The sequence below is a fragment of the Pholcus phalangioides genome, unplaced genomic scaffold (assembly GCF_987345545.1).
Source record: "Pholcus phalangioides strain wild (caught in Gottingen) unplaced genomic scaffold, Ppha-v1.0 ptg000003l_1, whole genome shotgun sequence".
NCBI classification, from domain to species: Eukaryota; Metazoa; Arthropoda; class Arachnida; order Araneae; family Pholcidae; genus Pholcus; species Pholcus phalangioides.
Genome location: NW_028301596.1, coordinates 51,701,551 through 51,721,510, shown reverse-complemented (window position 1 = coordinate 51,721,510; position 19,960 = coordinate 51,701,551). Strand labels below are relative to the sequence as shown.

The 19,960-nt window shown below is 35.1% G+C and overlaps 1 protein-coding gene and 1 non-coding gene across 6 annotated transcripts in view; one reads left to right on the top strand and one right to left on the bottom strand.

Moving 5' to 3' along the window:
- Positions 1–19,960, top strand: part of LOC149088790 (fat-like cadherin-related tumor suppressor homolog) — a 540,044-nt gene that overhangs the window by 506,355 nt on the left and 13,729 nt on the right. For 4 of the 5 annotated variants that reach the window (XM_089250155.1, XM_089250171.1, XM_089250137.1 and 1 more), the window contains 13 exons: positions 143–766; positions 890–1,195; positions 5,459–5,667; positions 6,224–6,368; positions 8,634–9,694; positions 10,897–11,050; positions 11,777–12,016; positions 12,270–12,656; positions 12,786–13,000; positions 13,231–13,368; positions 14,963–15,106; positions 16,923–16,952; positions 19,010–19,894. In XM_089250155.1, coding sequence (XP_089106281.1) covers positions 143–766; positions 890–1,195; positions 5,459–5,667; positions 6,224–6,368; positions 8,634–9,694; positions 10,897–11,050; positions 11,777–12,016; positions 12,270–12,656; positions 12,786–13,000; positions 13,231–13,368; positions 14,963–15,106; positions 16,923–16,952; positions 19,010–19,894 — 4,538 coding nt within the window. The remainder of the gene's footprint in view (positions 1–142; positions 767–889; positions 1,196–5,458; positions 5,668–6,223; positions 6,369–8,633; positions 9,695–10,896; positions 11,051–11,776; positions 12,017–12,269; positions 12,657–12,785; positions 13,001–13,230; positions 13,369–14,962; positions 15,107–16,922; positions 16,953–19,009; positions 19,895–19,960) is intronic. The other variant, XM_089250161.1, reaches the window with a different exon arrangement.
- Positions 1,546–1,619, bottom strand: TRNAS-GGA (transfer RNA serine (anticodon GGA)). Its single transcript has one exon. It is a non-coding gene; the product is annotated as a tRNA-Ser (tRNA).

The window sequence follows — 19,960 nt, the reverse complement described above, 5'->3', positions numbered from 1 at the left end:
CAATGACATAAGAGATAAGAACAAATTCTTAACTACTACAAGTATTACAATATATTTACTAACATATTACTAACTATCACGATATTTATTATAAATTATTTATTTTTCTTTTGATTTTGACTGTATATTCTGTTTTTATTAGGTGTATTACACATTGCAGAAGATTTAGACTTTGAAACAACGCCAAACTATCAACTTGTTTTGCGAGCAACAGATGCGATAAGTGGGATATTTTCTGATGTTCAAGTAGCGATACAAGTCATCGATGTGAACGACAATCCACCCATGTTCTCTCAGCCGTCTTACAACACTACTGTATCTGAAGCAGCTCCGTTCGGTACGTCTGTGCTTCAGGTCAAGGCTACCGACAGAGATTCAGAAATGGGACGCTTGATTCAATATTTTATCGTGGGCAATGCTACTTCCCATTTCCAGATTGACAGCTCTGAAGGAATTATATACATCAAGCGACCACTTGATCACGAAGTTGAAAAGGAACATTATTTCATTGTGATGGCTACTGATGGTGGAACGCCAATGTTGAACTCGACAGCTCACGTTTGGATAACTGTATCAGATGTTAATGACAATCCTCCTAAATTTGATAGCCTGCATTATGAATGCTTTGTCAGTCAAGAAGTGAAGAGAGGCCATTTTGTCACCATGGTTATGGCTTCTGACCCAGATTCGTCTGACCAATCTAGACTTTCATATGCTATTGTTGGGGGAACAGGATTGCAGTCATTTGCTATCAATAAGCAGACAGGTATCATTTTGAGTAGTCCATCCTTCTACATATAAGTTTTTCTATCGAATTAAACTCATTTGTTTATATAGTAATATGCTTAGGATAGTTTTTCATCAACTTTAATTATGTTTTTCTAAACAGGTGTCATCACATTATTGAATCTGAAGCAGTTTAGCTTTGAGATGGATTACGTCCTCAACGTTTCTGTCACGGATGGTGTCTATGCATCTTATAGCAATGTCCATGTTATAGTTGAGGGTGCCAACAATTATTCTCCACATTTCACTCACAATGTTTATCCTGCCGCAATTTCAGAAAATGTGCCCATTGGCACTCAAGTGGTTGTAGTTACTGCTGTTGATAAAGATATTGGCAAATATGGAAAAGTTCAGTATAATATTGCCAGCAAGAAAGAAGAAAATGCTTTTGAAATAAACAGTGATACAGGTAGGTACACATTTCATTACATATCATAATATGATACACAATGAAATGTGTATAATAATATTATTATTAGTTACATTATTCTATCTTATAAATGTGCTGCAAAATATTTACCAATATATCAATCACTGAAGTTAATGGAAGTATGGCAAGATCAATTATTCCTTGCTTTCACATCATTATAAAGTGACAATGTTAAACAATTGATATGAGAATCAAAGACCATTAATTTGTTAACCATCCCTAAACCAAAAATAAAAATGTGAAAATTAAGTAGCATACGAAGGTTTTTTTTTTTTTTTTTAACACCTGGCTGTTGCAAAGATTTATTTTGGAAAGAGAGAAAATTCAACTGCCCCTGCGGGGAATCGAACCCACGTCCTTTCACTTTCCAGGTGAACGCCCTAGACCACTAGACTACAGAGGCACAGAATCTCTCAATCTTTCCTTGGAGCTCGTGTACACTGAAAGGGACCGTACATGGACGGCCGGACCAGACTCAGGCCAAGCTCACAACTGCTGACGTTGCCACCAGATGGCGACTTATACGAGGATGACGTCACTCTCTGCTACCATACGAAGGTTGAATTTTCTCTCTTTCCGAAATATATCTTCGCAACAGCTAGTTGTTAAAAAAAAAAAAAAACCTTCGTATGGTAGCGGAGAGTGACGTCATCCTTGTATTAAGTAGCATCATGCAAATTTTGCATGAAACTCCATCATGGTAAAATATGTCTTTCAATTAATGCTGGGTGAAAAATTAGTCTTTCTACTTAACCCCTTTGTAGCATACACTGGCACTATGTAATACTTCTAGAACTTGTGACAACAGAAGTTGTTTCTTCGAGCGAGATAGGTTTAGTCCATTGAATTAAAAGAATTTCCTCCTTCCGCCATCAGGGAGAATTTTTAATCTCCCAAAATTGGTTTAAGCCTAACAAACTTCCATGTTTTGTAAATATGCTGGATATCAAAATCCTTTGAGAAGACCTCTTTGAGAATTTAGGAATATTACTGATGAAACATTATCCTGGAGTAAAACAAGATTTTTTTTTAACATTACAAAAAAAAATTGTATTTCTTTTTTGTTAAAATTTATTAGAATCCACCTAGATCAGAACATCACAAATAGTTATCGATTAGGCAGCAGCTTTGAATTAGCCACCAGAGCCAAACGATGGCCTTTTGAAGCTGTATAAGCTCCAGTTTTATTACAGAAGTTGTTGTAAATAACAAATGAAAGTAGTTTTAGAAATACAGTAAAACCTTGATAAGTCGTCACTCAAGTTACAGTAGAGCATCGATTATCTGAAACAATTGTGGGCTGGGGGTGTTCAGATTACTGATTTTTTTTATAACTGATCATTCATGGGGAAAAACTGTACCAGTGTCATAGGAGCAATATGAAACAGTGGTATTGAACATAAAACTGTATACATGTTGTGTCACACGTCTTGCAAATAACACAGAGAACTCACTAGCCTAGTTCGACAAGTTCAAAATGGCCATTAAAGTAGGCTTCAGGAAAAAAAATCCAAAACTTCCTTTTGCTTTAGAGTCCAGACTCATTTTTTTGTTGCTAAATCTTGCGAATGTTTTAAAGACAAAAAACACATTCTTCTTGTTGTTCTAACTACTTTGCAGCCATCTCAAGACAGTGAATTTCACGACTAGAATGCTTTCGTTTAAACCAATGTTTCAGTTAGTAGGTATTTGGATAATCGATGCTGTACTGTATCAAGAAATTATGTCTTAAGCAGAGCAAAAACTTAAACAAAGTTCAGTCAGTTTTAACATGCAATACTGTAGAAATTATATGAATTCAAAATAATACAACATTCATTTAAATATGGTAAACGTGTAAACTCTTGAAGCGTTTACACGAGATTGGAATAGGGGGCAACTTGCTGAATTGGATAGAATCGTGGTTAAGAGATAGGTCGCAACGAGTTATGGTGAATGGGGAATTCTCTGGTTGGACAGACGTCACAAGTGGAGTTCCTCAGGGAAGTGTCCTTGGCCCCATACTTTTTTCACTTTTTATCGATAAACTCGATCAGGGTATCGATGGAATTACTAGCAAATTCGCAGATGATGTGAAGCTAATGGGGGTAATCGGGAATGAAAGCGATAGGGAGTTGCTCCAGACCAACTTAAACAAGATTGCAGCATGGGCAAATGAATGGAGCATGACGTTTAGCGTAGATAAGTGCATGGTCGCTCATTTTGGTTCGAACAACCCACGGTTCTCTTACGAGTTGAATGGTGTCACTATCCCGGATGCAACTAGAGTCACCGATTTGGGAATTCTCATTGACGAGTGACTTAAGTTTTCTGAACATTGTTCAGCGGTTGTCAAAAAATCGAATAGAATGCTTGGTCTCATTTTCAAAAAGGTCTCTTCGCGTTCTCCTAAAGTCATTCTTCTGCTTTTTCGAGGCTTAGTTCGTCCTGGACTGGAGTATGCTGTAAGGTTTTGGAGACCATACCTACAGAGGGACATAGACTTGGTTGAAGGGGTGCAGAGAAGAGCTACGCGTGTCCTTATTGGCACACAGGGCTTGAGTTATGAAGAAAGACTTCATTTTTTGAATATGTTTACATTGGATGAACGCAGGTGTCGAGGAGATATGATCGAAGTGTTCAAAATTTTCAATGGGATGGATAGGATGGACCATGAACTTTTAGTACACCGCCAATCGACTGCTTTTACAAGGGGACACCAGTATCGATTGGTGAGGGACAATGCAAGGTTATGGTGTCGCAGGGAATTTTTCTCCAATAGGGTTGTTAATAAATGGAATAGCTTACCCCCGGAGGTAGTAAATTGTAACACAATTGACACGTTTAAAAAGAAATACGATAAACATGTTGGGGTAAATCGAGAAGCTATCCATTCTTAGAATAAGACAACCATAAGTATTCTTTATGGGCATTGTATAATATTTTATCACGTGTATATATTGTTTGTAATTTGTGTTAATTGCATTTTTAATTGGGTTGCTGTATTTTTTAAACATATGACAACCATATTTTTATGGGCATCTTTTTATCAGCCACCTCGTTGGGCATTTTGCCTGTTGTGGTGTTGTATTTGTATTTGTATGAATTAATGTTAACAAAAAATTTATAAATTGCAAAATTTAAAAAAATTCAATTTTCACCTTTTTGGGCTTTTGATATTCAACTTATCATGATGAAATGCAAATACAACAGGCAAAATGTCCAACGAGGTGGCTGAGAAAAAGATGCCCATAACAAATATGGATGTCATATATTTCTAAATTACAGTAGCCCAGTTAAAACCGCAATTACAAAAACTAAATACTATATATATATGATAAAATATAATACAATTCCCATGAAAAATACATGTATGGTACAAATAAATATGTAAAGTAGGCTTACCAGTTATTAAAAGTATTACTGGTACACTTACGATTTATGCCAGTATTTTTTAAGACTAATCAGAGCAACTGTTAGAATAGTTAGGATTTCTGTACAACAAAATTAATGCACATCAATTTTACATGTACATACGTAACATTTAATTTTAGTGATTTGTATTCTTCATCAGTGAAGTAATCTCGAGCGCAGGGGCAAATTTTGACTGGAGAGTGCCCTTGGCAGAGCAGTTATTAGTATACCTTTCGAACTTGGGAAAAAAGTCTGGTTTTTCAACAGATGGTTTTGTTTAAATTTGAAGCCCTAAATTAGTGGGATCCCTTACAGAAATCAGGTACAGCTGGAATAGTCCCTAACATTCTAAGAACTGTTTTTTTATTCAGCAAATGATTTTCCTCAGAGTTACTTTCATTATTTGAGCGGTTCCGTTGATGTACATAAGGCTTTTATGGTCATATTTTTCAGTGCTGTTATCAAGCTATTTCTTTAAAGGGAGCTATAGAAATCCTCTGTTCCTCTCTCTCAAAGTTATCCATAGTGACGAACTCACCAAAATTAGCTATGAGTAAACGAGGGTTTAATAACATTTTTATCTCTATGAAAGCTGGACGGGACCAAAGAAAAATGATGGCTTAAATGGAGTGACGACTTATGGGTGATTTACTGTATTCTGTACATATTAGCTATGCACTTGTAGCATGTTTGACTAAGACAGTATCGCTGAACTACTATTTTAAGAGATAAAAAATTCTAAAACTCCCCCCTTTGAAATAATTTTTCTGTGACTTTATTAATGATGATGCGATAAGTTACTTATCTCTGAGGATTAGTTAGTTCATTGATAATTATTGTTTTTCCTAGGAGAGATATTTACTCATGCCAGACTAGACAGGGAAAAACACCAGCTGTATGAAATAGTCGTTTCTGCTGTTGATGCTGGTAAACGATGTGGATATGCTGTAGTAAGAGTCACAGTAACTGATGAAAATGACAATGTTCCTCAATTCGCAGTTGCTGAATACAAAGCCACGGTTCCTGTTAATATGACAATCGGAACAACTATTCTGAAGGTATGCCGTTGTTTGCAATTGGTCAAGAATTTTAAATATTCCAGCACAATTGTGTAACTCAATTGTAATCTAAATCAAGGGTCCTTATGGAGATTCCAAGGGTTCATGAACTGGAATAAGGAAAAAAAAACCCACTCATTAATTTTTACATACTATTTCATCACACACCAACTCCGGCCATATCACTATACTGCAATTTACTGACGTTAACAAGTTGGGCTTGAAATGAAGGTGCCATCTATCGGTGGTCTCTTCAAGCTTGCTGCTACATGCTGAACGTCATTTTGTAAAGGAGTTTGTAGCCTTCAATTTATGCAATTCAACCTGCTAAAACGGTCTGTGAAACACAAAAGATTAAGAACCTCCAGTCAGGTAGTCAAATGCTTAATATGCCAAGTTAACTTCCCTTACCATATGTATAAAATCAAGCGTCTGCATTAATTCATTTTGATTATTGAGGAAAGTCTTTTACCTGTCTGCATCTGAACTTTTATAAAGAGATATTTCTTATACATAATAAATAAGTATATGTGATACCTATAAATTTTAATTTCAGGTACATGCAATCGACACTGATGATGGTCCGGCTGCTACACTTGAATATTCTATTTACAAGTCTAATAACACTCTAGTTCCTGAGCTGTTCGGTATCACCCATGATAATGGAGAACTTTATCTCAGAAAGTCTGCCATTGGACAAGGTGCCTTTCACTTTTTTACTTTGGTGATACAATACTACTTAACCATACATGCACCTCGTACACATTTTCTACTGAATTTCTAATGAATTGGTACATGCCATAATGTGTGCCCTTAGAGTATGTGTGGCCCTAAGGTATTTATGTTGCCAGAATTGTGCTTGTTTCATGTTCTTCATGATGCTGCCATGTGTCTAAAATATTTTGAAATGACGCTCACAATTGCTTGAGTTTTTATGTTATGTCAGTTTTGTGTGTAGGTCTGACTTCTCTCTGCTGAGAGACTTTTTAAATGGGAGATCGGCTTGCGTTCACACTTTGAAATTGGAAACTGGTGGTACAGTGGAACCAGGGCCATCTTAACGCATGGGCTCACCTGGACATGGCTCTTGGGTATAAGAAGCCCTTCATAGTTTGTGTAACTATTAACATCAAATTGTGTGAGACTTTTAGTAGGCTTTAATTCTTTACTTAGCCTGGAGGTCCATCAATGGTGCTGTTAAGATGGCTGCTCTCGGAGATCGTCCATTTCTTTGGGAAAAAGAGCAACCCATCCCAAGATGGTCTCTCTAGAATGTTGTGTTCTATAGAGCCAATAGGGCCTACGCAGTTCAGATTTGTACAGACTACTGTAACATAATAAGGTCACTTAACAACATTGATGAACAAATTTTGTGCTATGGACCAATTTTGCTGATTCAAGAACTTCATTCAGTCTGCAAAAAAATTCAAAAAATATTTTTGAACGCTAAAATGCACAACAGGGTTACACAAATAAAAGAAAATATATAAAGTGGAACTTTGGTTAACGTGTTTAATTTGTTCTACCAATGTGCTTGTCATCCGAATTGCATGTATTTATCAAATCAAACTTACCCATAGGGAATAATGGAAACTTGGATAATTCGTCCCACATCTATCTATTAACATAAAAATGACAAAAAAATACTGTATTCAATCAATAATGCAACACAATAATAATATAATAAGTAATACGTATATAACATAATAATGCTGTAAATAAACATACAATACAATAATGTTTACAAATTAACTTGCAAGCAATGAGATAGAGAAGGACTAGGTTGCCTGTAACTTATTGCTTTTGTGTGACTTTGGAAAAGAACCTATCGAACCACACTTGCTTTTGCCTCCTTTTCTAAGATTTCTAGAAAATGGGAAATTGCATTGTCGTTGGACAGATTCATTGCTTGGACACTCCAGTAGCTTTATTTGATTGTTGGTTTTTTATAAAATTTTGCACAGATTCTCACATTGCACACATCTCTCTAATCTCATTTGCAAATTGAGGATCTTCACTTCTCTCTTCGTCAGACGAGATACCATCTATAAACTCTTGCGGTTGCATGCAAAGGAGACCCATGTTCATCTACCGTCAACTCCTAGCCACATTCTACCACTAGTTCTTGAATATCATCCTCATGCACCTTCAGTCCCATGATCTTCTCCAAGGAAACACAATCTCTTTAAAAAAATGTTTTCTCCAATTAATGAGCTAACTCCCCTCAAAGTCACATTCGATAATGCAATCAGCTCACAGTTTTTTCCAAGCAGAATTAAAAAAGCTTCAAGCGCACATATACATGGTAACAACGCTACATCTAGTTTTGTATCATAAACAGTCACGCTCATGCATTTGTTCATTTTTCAATTGGGCATGCTGACTGGAGACTGGGGAGAATACTACTCACAATATTACACAGTATGTGGTGGAACAAAAGCGAAAAACCATCAGTTCGGTTGTGGTAACGTGAAAATAAATAAACAAACATAGTTTGCTCGTAATATGAGTCTTTGCTCATTAACTAGAGTCAAAATTTGTTCAAAATTTTTAGTTGTTAAGCAAATTGCTCATTGACACCAAAGTTCTGCTGTACGTACAGATATTCCAATTTAGACCTATTGACCCCTCCCCACCCGGTTAAGAAACCCTGATTTATATTATGACCATTCTATTATAACAACCAGTATAATGATAAGTAACAAATTTTTTGATGTGACTACTATTATACATGTTTTTCACAGAACAGTAGTGAGCAGTTATAATGAGTGTCGATTTTACATTTTCACATTGATCGTTACAGCAAGCAATTACTTTACTGATGCATAACAAGCATATTACTCCTTAAAAATCATCATATGGGTGCAATAATGTTAAACACAAGTAAAAAAATTGTTCTGAAATAGATTTTAAAATAAATGTGTCAATGATTCTCACTTTTAAATGATTTTTTTTCCTTTTTTCAGAGAGTTATGGTTATCAGTTCTTTGTTGAAGTCAGAGATCATGGTACTCCATCTCGTAAAGCTGTCGTTCCAGTAAATATATTCTTCGTTAATCCAGATGAAGATTATCCAAGATTTGAAAGCTTCAAATATGTTTTTTATGTATCTGAGAAATCTGTCATTGGAACAATTATTTCTACTTTGAATGTCTCCTCATCGAGTAAAGTCAAATATGCTTTCACAAAAGCACCAGAAGGCTCCAACGCTGAGCTGTATATTTCAAAGTTCAGCATCGATGCCAAAGGGAACATCATTCTTATGTCAGAAATTGATCGAGAAGAATGTTCTACATATTACTTAAATGTTGAAGCTGAAACTCAAAACATACCATCTCGTATTTCAACTACTGACATTACTATAGTGATAATGGATGAAAATGACAACAGCCCGGTGTTTCAATCCAGTTTTTATAATATTTCTGTTGCGGAAAATATAGAGAAAGGTGCTACAGTTCTTAAAATAGAAGCAAAAGATTCGGATCAAGGCAAAAGTAGCATGCTAACATACTCTTTCAGCGCTGATTCAGACAGCATATCAAACACGTTCCAACTCGATCCAAAGTCTGGTTGGCTCACCACACTAGTTCCATTGGATCGAGAAGAAACAGCTTCATACAATTTCACAATAAATGCTTTCGATCATGGCTCACCATCAAGAATGTCATCGGTTCCTGTTTACATCAACATCCTGGATTACAATGACAATCCTCCTGAATTTCCTCTACAACATTATAAAAGCCAAGTGGTAGAAGATGCTGCTGTAGGTACGACAGTGATTACCTTGACAACAGTTGACAAGGATAAGGATAAAAGTAGTGTGGTCTATCACATCACAAATGGAAATCCTCGAGGTCAGTTTAGTGTTCTAGAGTCTGGAAAACTGTTCATCAGCAAACCTCTGGACAGGGAAGATACACCTAACTATCAATTAGAAATCACAGCTACGGATGGAAAGTTTGTGACTAAGACATGGGTTTCAGTGGATGTTTCGGATATCAATGATAATCCTCCGGTGTGCCTTAAAGTAAATATTTGTTTACTTGTTCTGTGTGTACATCTCCAATAGCATAACTTTTTTAGATAAAAGAGAAGATATCAATCAAAATATTAATAACTGATATACAAAAATACAGTCAAATGTGAATTAAAATTGATTAGTTTGTTTAAAGTGTTCTATTCGTGGTGTTAAAATTTACACTATTTATGGTATAATAGTAATAACTATACATCCATATGAGTTTATTCATTTTATAATCATTCTTTTTTCAACCCAAGAAATCATTACTATTCAGAATGAGCTTGGAAAACTGTAAAACTTATGGTTTCATTCCTTAAACTGCTTTCATCATCATAAGCAGGTGGCCCTATATTGTGTCTTGATGACTAAAAGCAATATGACTATCATGCGATCGAGACACAAGCATATAAAAATCAAAATATACACATAGTGTTTCCCAATCTAAACTTTAATCATTTATTCAGCATTTAAATATACCTAAAAATTATTAATAAGACATCAAACTAAACTTTAATCAATTATTTGTGCTTTGAGAAAGCAGCACAGTTATTAACCAGACTGCTTTAACACAGTTAAGCAGACTTAAAATGAAATAAACTATTTTAAACAACAAATCTCAACTATGATGATTAAATACTATATATTGAAAAACAACATATTTCAGGTTACTTAAGGAAATATTTGTTTGCCACACTTCATCACCATGGTCCTTTGCAGCCAGGATCAGGCCAGATGGCACCTAAAGCTACATTTCTGATATTAAGATCACCCCGCTTAAAAATTAAATGAGTGTTCCAAGACACTTAACTAGCATCAGACGCAAAGTATATTCAAAGAAATTTCCATAGATGTTTCGGTGTTTCAAATAAACTCTATTCTGGTTGGTCAGATGATCTTTGTGTCATGGGAATGTCAGAAATGTACAATATTTTGAAGGAGAAAATGGCACAATGTGACTTATACTATGACTTATACTTTGGGAAACTATACATTACAACTTGCCTCGAGATCAAGATTTCTTGACAAATACATATTTTTAATAGTTGCCCCATAAATTGAAAGTAAAATCTTTACAATAGGACTAAGAATGTGGTGGTTTATTTTTATGTATTAATTTTTGCTATTTTAAATACTTGTATTCTTTTTTTCCCATACATAAAGTGAATATGACTCGACAGCAATCAAATGGTTTTTCTTTTAATTTTCAGACCAAATACACTGAAATGGTATCTGAAAGTATTTCACCCGAAACTTATATTCTAACTGTAGAAGCAAGTGATAGCGACAGCTACAGCAATTCTCGTCTTCATTACTCTTTGACTGGTGAAGGTTCTGATGATTTTATGCTGGATAGAATTACTGGTACGAGTGCATAGAATAGTGTCATTTTCGTCTGCTGGTTTAAGTGTCTGAAACATTCTCACACCAGTTGTATTGCATTCTATATTAATTTCTCATATATATGCAAGGGTTTTAAATAAGAGTAACATATTCAATAGATTGATTATAAATTATGTGTCTAGGTGTACTTTGCATTACAGTGTGTGCTTATTTCTAAAGTTGACCATCATTTGTGTTATACATCCTTGGGTGATCATCGTAGAAGACCCATTGCTGGATGTTGATAAAAATTAGGATTATAGCGGATTTCTACAATAGGTGCTTCTGGCCGCTATGGTGGTCGAGTGTTCATAGTGACGGACTCGCATCGCGAAGATCCTGGTTCAAATCTCGCTGTTGCCATTGTAGTGGTTGGCTTTCTGTGGTTCCCAACTTTGAGGCATGAATGCGAGCCGATCTCCTCATCCTCATTAAAAAGTCTCCACAGAAAGCAACGAGCCTACAACGATACAATTATCCAATCATTACACTTCACTCATAGTTAGAAAAATTGATGGCAGATGTAAGCACAACACATAACAAGCATTACACAGAAAAAACTTTACATCAAGTTCACTACACAAAGGCACACATTCCAACATGCCAATTTGTTAGAAGTACCACAGAGGAATATGGACGAGGTGTGCGTATGGATCATTTTGCAATTTTTTGTCTGCAAATATTATTAGTTTTTTAAATAATTTTTAGGTGTTTTAAAGACAAAGAAAAACATAGACAGGGAAAGGATCTCCAGATACCAACTGACTGCTCATGTCCAGGATAAAGACCGTCCAGAATGGGAATGCACAAGCTTAATAGAAGTGCTCTTGAGTGATGTTAATGACAATGCACCTGTTTTCACACTGGAATTCTATTTTGTTGCCATCCCAGAAGATTCAGAAGTTGGAACATTAATAACTAAAGTACATGCTACTGATAAAGACATTGGTAAAAAAATATTCATTTTTCTTGAATCTTTCTAAAAACATTTTTTTATAAATTGTGCAGGTTTTTCATCTCAACCCAAGGGCAATATAATGTAATGCTTGTAATAAACATACACAACCTGACTAAAGGCACTGCTATATTTTTTGGTATTTATCAGTGTTTGTTTTGACAGCTTCTCATTTAGTGTCTAATTTTTAGAAGTTGTCAACATTTTGTATTACAGTACATGGATTTCTTTGTCTTTTTCAAACAGGTGCTAATCGCATGATCAGCTATTCCTTGATAGATTCTGCTCATAACCATTTTCAAATTGATGATTTAACTGGTATAGTTCATCTGAATAAACCTGTCGACCGTGAAGTAGTTCCTCACTACAATCTCACTATTCAAGCTAGTGATCACGGGGTACCGCAGTTGTCTTCTGTTTGCATTCTGTTCGTAGTACTGCAAGATATCAATGACAACCCGCCAGAATTCACATCCAATCTTTACAGTGCTGTGGTCCCAGAGACAGCTCCTCTTGGTGTGGAAGTGCTGAAAATATTAGCTACCAGCAAAGATAATGGTGTTAACGCTGAAATAACTTACAGTATTGTAAGTGATGTTGAAATGCCACCATTCTCGATTCATCCAAAATCAGGTGAGTTCTCTATATTCTGTCTAAGATAAAGCTTGGATCACCCTTTTTTGCATTTTCCACAATTCCAGTGTTTTTAATTCAGTTGTTTTCTTGGTCGAGACAATGGTTATTTGTGATTTCTTTTTTCAGGTCTCCTAACGGTATCTTCGCTTTTGGATTATGAACAAAAGAGAGGGTATTACTTCAGTGTGCAAGCAATTGATGGAGGCTCTCCACCATTGAGTACTCAAGTTCCTATTAATATTACAATAACTGATACTAATGATAATGCTCCTGAGTTCAGTCATAAAATCTATAATACTGTTGTAAGAGAAGATGCTCTCGTTGGAGACAAAATACTGCAGGTAAATGTGGTCCCCCCTTTACTTAATTGTGTAATTTTGCCTTTTTTTCTGTTACATTTTCTGCAAGTCTTTTTGTACCTCCTCCTAACCAGAACATGGCCCACTGCTCTGTCTCAACAAAGAAATATAAGCAAGATATAGTCAAAGCAGACCTGCGCCATGTAGAAAAGTCTTTGCATATCAGTGACATTAGATAATTCTGAATTTATCTCTTTCATCACAATTTTTAGGTTCTTGCTGTAGACGCTGATAGTCCACCGAATGCTAGAATCAGTTATTCGATATGTGGTGGTGATCGAACTGGAAAATTCTATGTTAACAAGGAGTCTGGCTACATTTCTTTGGTATCAGGTCTCGACAGAGAAAAAGTATGTGCTGTGACTAATTAGGATAAACCTTTTAGTAATATGCTATTTGGATGATATTTGATGATATACATTAGATTAAGTTTAACTTAGTATGGTCTGTTTTGAAAATCTTGAGTGAGCCACTTCTTTGCCCCTGGTCAGAGTTGTTTGTTGTATTCAGAAGATGTGCAAGAACTTGTCTTTTTTGATAACCCTTTTTAAAACCGTCTCAGCATCCTTCTGACACATGTTAGTGAAGTACAATGACTGGACAGTAAGTGAAGATAACGAGGACAGAAAAGTCACATTTTTCTGTAAAATCAAACCACCAACTTCACTCTTTCCAGCCTGTGCTCTACCGTTAAGCTACAGAGGACACACATTTTCTAGCCTAAGAGCAATATATTCCTTAGGGCTGAATGGGATTTCGCAATAGGCAGCCTCCTTAATCAGCAACAGCTCATAACAAAATTAGTTTCCAGACGTGTTCATTACGAGCTGTTGAGTTAGGAGGCTGTCTATTGTGTTGTCAATCCCATTCAACCCTAAGGAACATATTGTTCTAAGGTAAAAAAAAGTCTGTCCTCTGTAGCTTAATTACCATAACATGGTAATTTGATTCCCCACGCAGTAATGTGGCTTTTCTTTCCTGAATGCCTTTGCTTGGTATCCATCCAGTTATTGTACTTTGTATAATTAGCAAGGAAGTTCACAGTTTTGTTACATGGTGGTGAACAAAATCACTGGTCCTTGCAGCTGCAATTTCATTTGAACAGCTAAAAAATTTTGTAGTGAGCAAGGTAAGAGTAATGTGATGGATGCAGTAAAAATTTTATATTGTGGGCCAGATGGTGGTCAGCACCACTGATAACTTGGATGAGTATTACTATTTCCTGATCACTGATGATTTTGAACAAAGTGGGGCTGTTTTGAAAAACTTGAGTCAATAACCTGGAACCTGTTGGCAACCTTCATGGTTGTTTCACACTACTCAGGCGTGCAGATATACTTCTGGTTCTTGGCTTTGACTTTTGGAGACCGGCTACACCCAGCTTCCCTCTGGTTCTTGGCTGCAGGAATATTGATAAATGCTGAGCTTGACCAAAAGTAAAGTAAGAGACTGAGCTATTGGCAAATACAAGATTCACAGATATTGTATAAGTTTTAGCGCTCAGTGTTGCCTATTCCAAGAGAAAGATGCATCAGTTCTGTACCCAACGAAAGATGTAGTTAGAATGAGTGAGAGATTTTATTTTTTATAGTAGAAATATTCTGAAATTCCTCAGAGTAATGTTAGTGAGGGACATGTGTGGTTTAATAGTAGTTGAAGTATTCCAGCTCATCTCCCAAGAATTACAGATGCGCTGCACCAAGTTAAAAAAAAGTAGAAAGAGGACAATATTTCGACACAGACCATTCCACATTAAACTGTTACTGGTGTAGTTTAAAAGTGTGTGAATATTTGAATCATTCTGTTCTTATTGGCATATTTAAAATTTGTCAGATCAGATTTAGTTGTTTTCCCACTTAAGTATTTCAATGCAGCAGTGATTTCTACATTTTAGTTTATGACAGTGTCATTGCAGAAAATAAATATTATCGCATTATCTCCTAGGTCTCAAATTATGTCTTGGAAATATGCTGTGAGGATAGTGGCATGCCAAGCCTATCATCATCATCTATGGTCAATATTGAAGTTTCTGATGTTAACGATAATCCACCCTTCTTTTCCGAAGAAAATTATACTGCAATCGTTCAGGTAACTTCTAGCATAATTTTTGTCGTTTCTGTTAAATCAGACCTCCCTAAACATTCGAAAATTTCATTTCCATCTTGTGAGAGTTGTAACACCTTTATTCTTGTTTAAATGTAAACATTTGCACCATTTGTGAATGCACACCATTTTTTTTTTTCAATTTTGAAAACCATTTTTTTTTCTACATAGATGATAAAATAATTTATCTCTTAGCATGTAGTTCAGAATAGTTGTCATGTGCATGTAGGTGTTGCTAGTTCACTGTTTCCGGGATTATCCTTGTTATTGATCAAATGAGGCATGAATAGTTTCCCATAACTTTATCTTTTGAATCAGTGTAAACATATTCACAAATACCATAACTTCTAGTAAATAAGCAGCTGGGATGTTTTAGCTAATTCAAGTGAAAATATAATCTTAGAAACACTGCTGCTTTCTTTACATGGCTCTGTTTTCGTACATGCCACACACAGTTTTTGTTCCAGAACTAAAAACACTAAGATCGAAGCAATATTAAGTGTTGTGCGTTTACTTTTCATTCAAGGTTCTCATATAAGAATTTTATAATACCACTGATTAAGAATCAAACGTTGTTCATAAGGAAAACAATTTTTTTTAAATCTGGGTTTAAAAGCATGCAAAACAATTTTCAAGAATGTCAGAAAAAAGTTTTTGGATAGGCTGTGGCTTTGAAATCGGCTGTAGCACACAACTAGAAATCAACATTTAAAACTATATAAGCCACACCTTTATAATGGGGAACTACTATAAGTATAAGTACATCACTACTCTGACTAAGATTAACCCACATTTTTGTCATCTCATCATAAAGATCTTTTTCAATTTTTTAATACATTATGAGAACATATTATACATTACTCCCGGTAGAGGCAGAGATGAGTTTTTTCCTTCCTTAAATAATTGACATCTCAAATAATAAATATCTTCACAACATCCAGTTTTCTGTATATCTTGCATTATGAGAAAGCTTGAAGGCTTTCGACATGACATTCTTAGAATCAAAATGTTTGCTCTTGAGTCTTGCATCAAAACTATGAATAAATAACTTCCCTCCCCTTCCCCCGCTAAAGAGAGAAGGGCATTATATGAGTGGGGGGAAAAGTACATAAGCTACATCTTTTTTGACTTTCAGCATCAGTCATGGATCAAATTACTGATGCTGATGTAAGTTGGGTTATCCTTGTACAGTAAGTCTAATTTTGACTTAAGAATCATGATATGAAGTGTTTCTCTTCTGAAGGTTTAATCCACAATTGCTGTGGGCATTGTCAAGGGAGTCTGTGTGTTTCCTTTATTTAGGCTAGAATTTACGAATTTATTCAATGCAGTACAGGCCATGAAACACATTTTTCAAGTAGTACATTCACAGTTGATGAAGTGGTTTTTTTTTGTTTTTTTTTGACAAAAAGTTATGGTTATTATAGAGGCAACAATATATCCTGAATTTCTTCAACTCATCCCTTTATTCCCTCTGAGTGTTGAAGTAACTTCTGTGTGAGCCAGTTCTATGCTAGAAAAGGTTAGGCGCTATTTGGTAAAAAAATATCTGAATACTTAATGCTTCTAAAATACTAAAAACTCAATTTTATATAGAGTAGCAGCTTATTTTAAGTGCTCTTCATTTTCATATAAAATTAATACAGAGTTCTTCTGTGCTCGCTATATGATGATCAGCTATAACGGAATCTGCAAACGGTTAAACTATAATGTGATTTTTTTTTTTTTATTGCATGATCAATATGTCACTATCCTTTTGTCTATCATATGCTTCTTCTCCTCTTCTCACCATTTTAATTAGCTGGACAAAATGGATAATACCAGAAAGCGGGTAAGTGTTATGCGTGAGAGTTTTATGTATTAGTACCTGCTGTATGGACATTGTATATCCTGTTAATGTTTACCGAATTCTTTATCACTTCCTTTCCTGGTTTGCATCTGTGTGAAATTTCACCATAACCTGATGTTCGTATCATAATAGCATGCTTAAACTTGCACCACATTTTAATGTTAATTCATAGCAGCATCACAGTTAGAATAAAGTCATTGCTATTACATTGCATGCAATTTGAATTTTCTTCACCAGAATTTTACTGTCTGTTTTGTTATTAGTTCTTTATAAATTTGAAATATTCAGTAGACTTTCATTGATTTAAGCCAGTGATTTTCAATCTCTTTTATATCAAAGGAAATCTAAACATAACCAACCATTTGGACCACAACTGACCTTTTCACTCCCGCAAGTCAACCCTGCTTATTCAGATATCAACTATTCCAGCACACGATATCCGATTGTGCAAGGAACAATTCATTTGACATTTTACAACATTTATATCGTTCATGCATTGAAAACTGATGAAGGATCAATATTAATATAGCTTCTCGAATAAATCAGACATCAAACATGAAATTAAAATAATATTTAATTACAATATCTAAGATTTTTACTTTTCATTAGAAAAGTTAGCTCGCTCTATTGGCTCAACAGAGAACAAAAATAAAATAATTGAATGTACATATTTAAGATAACTTGAATACTTGGAGGCCAGTGCCTACTGTCAGATGTATTTATCTCATCTTAGTAACCTATGTTCCATTGGTTGTAAATGTTTCATTCAATAAAAACATTATGTGTATATAGTGGTTGATCTGTATTAACAGTGGACGTGTGAAACATAATTGATTAAGCCGGGGGAAATCGTTGAAATGATCATATATCAGAGAACTTTAACATTATCTCTATGGGAGAAATTTTGGTGCCAGAGGATTTCATTAGTTTAAGCGGGGTATCCGTTTATCCATTATCCAATTAAAATGGATAAATGTGTGAATGAAATGGTGATAAACATGAGCTAAACTGGGGTGGCTATATATATCCCCTACAGGCTGTAAAATTATTGGTGAAAGGGTTAAAGAATAAATTATCAGAGAATATGATGTGTTCACCCAAGAATTAAATACTATCAATATTCAAATTGTAATTTGGATAAAGGGAAATTCCTTTACGTTGTTTTGTTGGGAATTGAAACTTTAAATGGTTTTTCTTGGATTTTATATCAATTACGGTGCCTGGTTTTTGGTAAATCAAGCAATAAGTATTATCTACTCCATCATTTGCTATCAGTGGGTGATAGTTCTTGTAATGCCACGATGCTTAGCTCCAATGGGATTGTGCATATAGATACTTATTGAGAATGTAATACTTCAATTACCCGAACTCTTCAGGACTCGTATGCTGATTTTCAAATTATCTGCTATCAAGGGATATGATAAAAATTTGGCCACAACATACTTTTCAAAAGCATATCACAGAAATAATGTATATATCTTCTTTTTCTTTACAGTATGTAAAAATTCTTTTGTATACTCACTATAACGAAAGTTTATTAAAATTGTACCAAAAATAACACTAATTTTTCTGTCACTTGATTTTCTTTGGCCAAGACAATTGTTGTAATAGGAGTCTCATACTGTGATCTACTCAGATAATGAGTTCCCTCATATCTGATTAACAAAATGTTACTTAAACATTTTCAAAAAGTTAATCAAAAAATTTCTGATTATTTTATATTCATTCATTCAGTTTCCTAATATTGAGCCAGAATAATGTGTAGTTTTAATTATTTTGCATATGAATATTCAAATTGAAAACTATAATTTCAATCTAGATCAGCAGTTCTCAACCAGCTCTGCGGTCTCTCAGAGAAAATAGAATAAATCAGTAAATTTGATTTTATATTTAAAAATTAGTCCACAGAGCTCTGTCATAGAAATTTTATGCTATAAAAGGGCTCCTGAGTTAATCAAGGTTGAGAACCGCTGCGCTAGAGTTGGTTTTTTTTTCATATACAGTTTTAAAAATGTGTTTTATTTCTTTTCTTTCACCAGGAAGGAAAGCCACTGGGATTCACCGTCTTGAAGTTCACAGTATCTGATCAAGATGCACCTCCTAATACCGGCCCTTTTATTTTTGAAATCCTGTCTGGAAATGAAGAAAATGCATTTCGTTTAGTCCAACAAGATGCAACACTCAGAACAGCTAATAAATTTGATCATAAGAACCACAGTGAATATCTGCTTCACGTGAGAGTGAAAGACGGTGGAAATCCTCCATTACATAGCGATACATGGGTCCATATCCTTGTTATTGAAGAAAGCAGATATCCTCCAGTGGTAACACCTTTAGACATCACAGTCAACTCTTATCTGGATGAATTCCCAGGTGGAGTAATGGGCCGAGTGCATGCATCAGATGAAGATCCATACGACAAGTTGCAGTTTGAAATAGTTTCTTCTCACCATAACTTATTTTCTATAGACAGAGAAGATGGAACTCTTGTTGCGCTACCTGGACTAGATGTAGGTACATACGAAGTTAATATAAGTGTCAGTGATGGTAAATTCACTTCCCACACTGCCGTAGCTGTTGATGTTACAATGGTTTCTGAAGAATCTCTGAAGAGCAGCATAATTTTGAGGCTCGGAGATGTTACTCCAGAAGATTTCCTCTTATCTTATCGGAAGGAATTTTTGAGAAGTTTGAGGAATGTCTTGAATATTAGAGTGAAAGATGTAGAAATTGTCAGCATACAACCATCTATTAATTCTCCAAAGCAGCAGGAGCGCAAAGAGCGCAGTACGAATCAGAATTTGGACATTGTATTTGCTGTGAGGAAGGGATCTAAAGGATACTATCCTTCCGATCAAGTTCGGCAGAAAATGAAGGAAAAAGTAGAGGCATTTGAAACTAATCTGGGTCTTAAAGTCATTAAGGTATGAATTTTCTTCTGAAATCACAGAGATGTGTACGTCAATGATTTATCAATGTTGCACATTGGT